Source organism: Amphiura filiformis, unplaced genomic scaffold, assembly GCF_039555335.1.
Source record: "Amphiura filiformis unplaced genomic scaffold, Afil_fr2py scaffold_41, whole genome shotgun sequence".
In the NCBI taxonomy this organism is placed as follows: domain Eukaryota; kingdom Metazoa; phylum Echinodermata; class Ophiuroidea; order Amphilepidida; family Amphiuridae; genus Amphiura; species Amphiura filiformis.
Window position 1 is genome coordinate 265,607 of NW_027305505.1, and position 6,519 is coordinate 272,125.

Here is a 6,519-nt window from a genome sequence, read left to right on the forward strand (position 1 = left end):
TGTGAAATAACGGAATACAAAATTTACCACCATTCGAAAATATCACGAGCAAGCCAAGAATCCAGGGCCTCATCAGCCACCACGTGTTGCTGCAGACTAGCTATGCATGCTTGCAACTACCCTAGACAAGGTGACCTTTGCACTAAAGCAAAGCAAAATTGATCCACCTTGTAAGGGAACAACCCAAAAGTTCGATGAAGTCCTATAAACGAAAGTCCTTTCGTTTAATAGGGAGGGGGGGGGCCGGGGAGGGGGTAAAAGTCCGATTACGTTTGTACCCGGGCATTTGTAAAAAAAAAGTTGTTACAACATCGGACAAAGTTGATCTTTTTAAGGATTTATTATATAATTTTAAAATTTAGTATTTTCTGGAAGTACGAGTTTGACATTTAACACAGTGGTCGCTTCTGATGATTTCAAATCAATAGAGTGCAGGACGTAGGCCTACTCGCAACCTGCAATTTATATAACTTCATTTTCAAAGCAGTTGTACAGTTTAGTATACCGTAATTTGATTTTTTTTTATTAAAAACCCAGCAAGTCTTATTTTTCCGTGCCAAAAAGTATGAAGAAAAATATTTTAAAATAAAATGGAATAGTCAGTTGTTTCTTCCATTAACATGATCAATGTCCAAGCATTGCATCGCCGACCCCCCCCTTAAACAACCACATCCACCATAAAGACAGCCCTATATTCTGTATGGGTTAGAATTTTCGATATTTGACAGTTATGTCAGCAGGGGCGGAGGGGGAGTTGGTTAGCTTTCTACCCGGGGCCTAAAACGAAACGGGACTTTCGTTTATAGGACTTCATCCAAATTTTGGGTTGTTCCCTAATGTGATCCATCGTTTGTTGTGGCTCTGTGCATGTGCTTTAGCAGGTCAGCTTCCACGAAATTGTATAATTATGTCAAGTGAAACTTCTCAACCACATGTGACGCGGATGAATATGAATAGTGTGATTAGTAAATAATTTTGTATATCAGATCTGAAACATTTCATGATGTTGCATTAATATTTACAAATTTACAATTTACAAATAAAGATACTCACTGAATATTTCACACATAAAATTTAATAAAGAAATCCTCTAAATAATATAATATACTTGGAACTATATTATGTTATGGAATTCAATTTTCTCAGTGATTTGACTCAGCGAGCCAGGTTAACCTTGCCTCCAGAACATCGGGAATGTGTTGACACGCAAGAGGACAAACATCAGCAGGTGTCGAGTACTGGCCAGGAATATGAGATTAAATTATGATATCCAATTTCAGAAACTGAAACCAGTGGAGCAAGATTTATTGCCCTCGCTTTTTTCTAATCGAGGGTAATTTTCCCCAAGTTGTTTAAGGAGCCGTTTGCGAGATGATATATGAATCTGATTTTTGGTGCCACAAGGAAATCGTGTATCTTCGTCATGCAGACTGGAAATTTCACACAGTCAGAAAAGCTTCCGTCTGATGGGTCACTTAGGTTCATGCTTTGGAAAATGAGGAAAATATATTGACGAATAGCATTATTAATTACCACAACACAATATGATGTTAGTTATTTGACACATCAACACTAATCAGTGTATAATAGTCTTTATTCTACCAGTTATGTAAGGATAGAAAGGTCGCTGTCGCTTAATTCAGTCGCGTCGGGTAAATCCTCACTACTATAATATTGACAGCTATTGATCTTGTTATAATTGAGGTTCAAGGTGTCATCAAAGAAATCATTATGAGAATTAAGTGAGCAATTAAAAGAAAATGGATCAAATTTGATATTGGACATGAAATCGGACATTATACAAATAACACAGAACTTAAACTACCAATAAATTTACTTAACTTACAACTTGTAAACAAATCAAAAGATTTGAATAATTAGTATGAAAACGGGAGAGGCTATGCTCAGTGATGAAAAAAACAAAAACGCACCAGTCTCTTAAGCTCTCAGACTCAAATATGAAATATGAATGAACATGAATGACACACCAATTAAATGAACTAATTAATTTAAACAATAACCAAATCGTCAATAGAAAAACAAATTTAGATCAAAGGTGAACATGGTAAATCAAACTATTAGGTATCAAAATGGAAAAGATGAACCAAGAAACATTAAGGTCAAAGGTTTAAAGCACATGTTAATTAATCCCTTTAGAAAACAATTCTAATAATCAGATCAATCATGAAACAACAGAAACATAATGAAAATAATAATCTGACGATTCATGACGTTATGCAGGAATTACATTGTACAGATAAAACAAATAATCAAAATGATGTAAATGACATAGAATATCTGCAGCGTTAATGGGGGATGGGAATTGGAACTGAGGATTTGAACTCGTGTACACATGTGATATCAGAATAGATCAGATGAAAAAGGTAATGTGGTACGAGCAGCAGACCAGATACCAGTAGGTGTACAAGAGAGCAGATCTAGTTTCCACATAACAAACTCTCTGGTATTATGTGCTTTTATTTTACATCGAGGCCATGGAAAACAGCAGGCACAGGAGTGAACCTCAGAGTGAACATTAAAACCCAGAACGTATTAGTCATGACAAGCATATTGAATATGAAAAGCAATAAGATCATGGAGATTGAATAACAGTAAATTCGCTGAAATATGTTTGTACGGATAAAACAAAATAAATAATAATATGAATGAATGAAAACCCAATTAAGAACTAACTAATTTAAACAATAACCAAATCACCAATAGAAAAAACAAATATAGATCAAAGGTGAACATGGTAAATCAAACTATTTAGGTATCAAAATGGAAAAGATGAACCAATAAGCAATAAAATTGAAAGCACATGTTAATTAATACCTTACGACATAGAGAAATATGAAAACAGTTTTAATAATCAGATCAGTCATGAAATAATAGAAACATAATGAAATAATAATCTGACGAATCAGGCAGGTATTAAATTGTACAGATAAAACCAATAATCAAAATGATGTGAGTGACATAGAATATCTGCAGCGTTAATGGGGGTGGGAATGGGAAGTGAGGATTTGAACTCGTGTACACATGTGATATCAGAATAGATCAGATGAAAAGGATAATGTGGTACTAGCAGCAGACCAGATACCAGTAAGTGTACAAGAGAGCAGATCTAGTTTCCACATAACATACTCTCCGGTATATATGTGCTTTTATTTTATATCAAGATCACGGGAAACAGCAGGAACATGACTGAATATTGAAACACAGAATTTATCAATCATGACATGATATTGAACTCAAAAAGGCACTAAGATCATGAAGAATCATTGCGATCAAATCATAGCGATGTGCAATGAGGACACCACCCTTGCGACGCCCCGACTCCCTATCCTTTCGGATAACTGAAAAACAGGGGGGTGGGGTCAGTACTGTTAACTTTCTTATCAAGGTAGATTTCAGTGCCTATGATGATATCAGGATGATAATTATCAATGCATATTTGAAAGATCCGCGGTATTATTACGGATGCTATCAAAATTGATGACCATACATTTCAAGGACTGTCTAGTAGACATACAACTTAAGTCACGTATTTGACGATCTGATTTCCAATGGAAAATCAACTAGCAACTCCGTTGCCAAGCAGCAGAAAACATCAGCTGTACACAGATCGCCATTGCAACAATAGCATCGAAAATTAAACTGGTAGTTTACGAAACGTCTGCATGTAAGTGGAATTTTATTGGACTAGTTGTATGAATTTATAAATAACAATCTACTATGAACAGTCCTGATGAATATCTTCAAGAATTTACGGGATGATTATGGTAAAAACACAGTGAAACATCTACGTGACTTAGAAAATTGTGAAAGAAAAATCGCCCGACATCGCAACCATCTTGTGTACACTCTCAGATGCCGCGATCTAAACCTCACGCCTCCTAGCCTCAAACTCAAGTGTCCTATCAACACCAAAAAAGCCAGGGACATCATAAATCAAGCTCATCGTGGTCTAGTACGCGAGCAAGTAAGAGTCATCAACAACAAATTAGACAGTTTAAAAGATAATAAAGCATCTCTCGAACGTGAATTAAAATCTGTGATTCCCGCGGACTCCCCCCTGGAAAGTGAAATCTCGTCCCACATCGAAAGAGTTCACGAGAACACGTTTGTGAAAACAAAATGCCGTCATATGCGCAAGCTGCAAAATTTGGCAGAGAAAAACAAAGTACTTGTAAACAGAAGTCTCACTACTGCATCGGAACCAGATCTTACCGGAACGCAGTTGAAAAAGTGGGTAATTAACTTGTCTAAATTTAAGCTTACTGAGCCACAGACCACGGTGCTTGCTAAATGTCTGAATTACGCCGTGTCCCCTACCGATGTGTGTACCGATGAATTTGTGCTCGGTACTGAATTGGCATGTAAAAACTTAGCGCATTCAGAAGCTGTTCAACTTAGATCCAAAGTCGCAAGTACGCTTAGATCTTCTAAACCTCCGAAGTCAAACATGAGTAACCAAGAAAGAAAGGCTACCAATGTCCTCAAAAAAGAGGATTCAATCGTTATTTTGCCGGCTGACAAGGGAAGGCGACGGTAGTGTTGGACAAGCAGGAGTATAATGAAAAGGTAGACTCCATGCTTAGTGATACCAAAACGTATGGGGAGCTAACATCGGATCCTACTCAAAAGTATAAGAGAACATTGGTGGCTATTGTGTCCATATTTTCAGATGAAGAGAAGATTTCTAAGGCTAAATACAAACAACTGTATCCAACCGCGGAAAATGTCCCTCGACTTTATTGCACGCCTAAAATTCACAAGCCCAATGCACCGCTTCGACCAATCGTCGATTACACCTCTACGATAGGCTATGCATCGTCCAAATGTCTGGCTGATATCCTGGCCCCCATGGTAGGAAATTCTTCTCATCATGTGTTAAACTCGAAAGCGTTAGCGGAGGAATCAGTGGAGGTGGTTATAGAAGAAGGAGACATATTAAACTCCCATGATGTGGTGTCTTTGTTCACCTGTACACCCATTAACAGAGTGTTGGACATAGTAAAGGAAAGGCTTAAGAAGGAGAGGTGGTTGAAGGAATACAACAAATCGTCTGGTTTTAACTTAGCGACAGAAGATGTAGTGGAGTTGTTGGAATTTATCTTATCAACCACTTATTTCACTTTTCGCGGAAAGATCTATAGACAGCGATTTGGAGCAGCCATGGGCAGTCCAGTGTCACCGTTGGCAGCAAATATTATTATGGAACATCTAGAAAGTACTGCTATCGCAACTGCCCCACTGGAAACCTACAAAGCTGTGGAAAAGATATGTGAACGACATTTTAGAAATTGTTGCCAAAGACGAAGTCAACAATGTTACCGACCATTTGAATCAAACAGATGACACCGATTCCATCAAATTTGAAAAGGAAAAAGACGGCAAAATACCATTTCTTGACACTTTGATTGTTCGGCGAGAGGATGGGTCAGTGAAATCATTGGTTTATCGTAAGGCAACTCACACTGGCCAATACTTGAACTTCAAATCGCATCACCCTCTCCACCAGAAACTTGGTGTTGTCCGCACGTTATTAGACAGAAAGAACAAACTTGTCACAGAAGATCAAGACAAAGTAGAAGAGGAGAAACACATCAAAGATGCCCTCCAAAAACGTGGCTATCCAGCATGGAGTGTTGAGAAAGTTAAGAATCAGATGGCCAAACCTAAGCCTGTGAAAGAAAGGACCAAGAAAAGTGATTCCACAAAGTCAAAAGGGTTAGTTGTCATCCCTTACGTGGAGGGCGTGTCAAGGTGTTTAAATCTTATAATATCGCCACAGCCATGAAACCACATTGTACTTTGCGTAACCTTTTGGTCCATCCCAAGGACAAACGGGAGCCGCATAACTCAACTGACGTCATCTATTCAATTCCATACAGAAATTGTGATTTGTCTTATATCGGTGAGACGGGTAGGAAGTTCGGAAAGCGATTGGATGAACACAAAACGGAGGCAGAGAAAATTGGTGATAACATAAAAACTAGAGCCACCAGAAAGGCTTCCCAATCAGTCGTCCATAAATCTGCCATTACAGGTCATGTGGTAGAAAATAATCATGTCATCGACTGGGAGAAGGCTAGGATCGTGGGCAAAGGGAGTAACAGGTACAAGAGGTGGATCAAGGAGGCAATTACCATTGCAGGGCAACATCATGAACAGAGACGAGTGGCAATACAACTTAAGTCACGAATTTGACGATCTGATTTCTAATGGAAAATCAACTGGCAACTCCGTTGCCAAGCAGCAGAACACATCAGCTGTACACAGATCGTCATTGCAACAATAGCATCGAAAAAGTAAACTGGTAGTTTACGAAACGTCTGCATGTAAGTGGAATTTTATTGGACTAGTTGTATGAATTTACAAATAACAATCTACTATGAACAGTCCTGATGAATATCTTCAAGAATGGAAGAAGAGTGTCTAGTAGGCCTCCTGTTACCGGATTTTTTTGGTTTGGGCTTCTTTGGTGACCTACACTTGGATGTACTATTCCCA

General features: G+C 38.2%; 1 protein-coding gene across 1 annotated transcript; it reads left to right on the plus strand.

The window, feature by feature from the left end:
• The first annotated feature begins 4,596 nt into the window (after window positions 1-4,596).
• LOC140144133 (uncharacterized) lies at window positions 4,597-6,216 on the plus strand. Its single transcript, XM_072165969.1, has 3 exons — window positions 4,597-5,236; window positions 5,361-5,736; window positions 5,901-6,216. Exons 1-3 carry the CDS (start codon window positions 4,597-4,599, stop codon window positions 6,214-6,216), a joined length of 1,332 nt encoding a protein of 443 aa, XP_072022070.1.
• The last annotated feature ends 303 nt before the right edge of the window (window positions 6,217-6,519 follow it).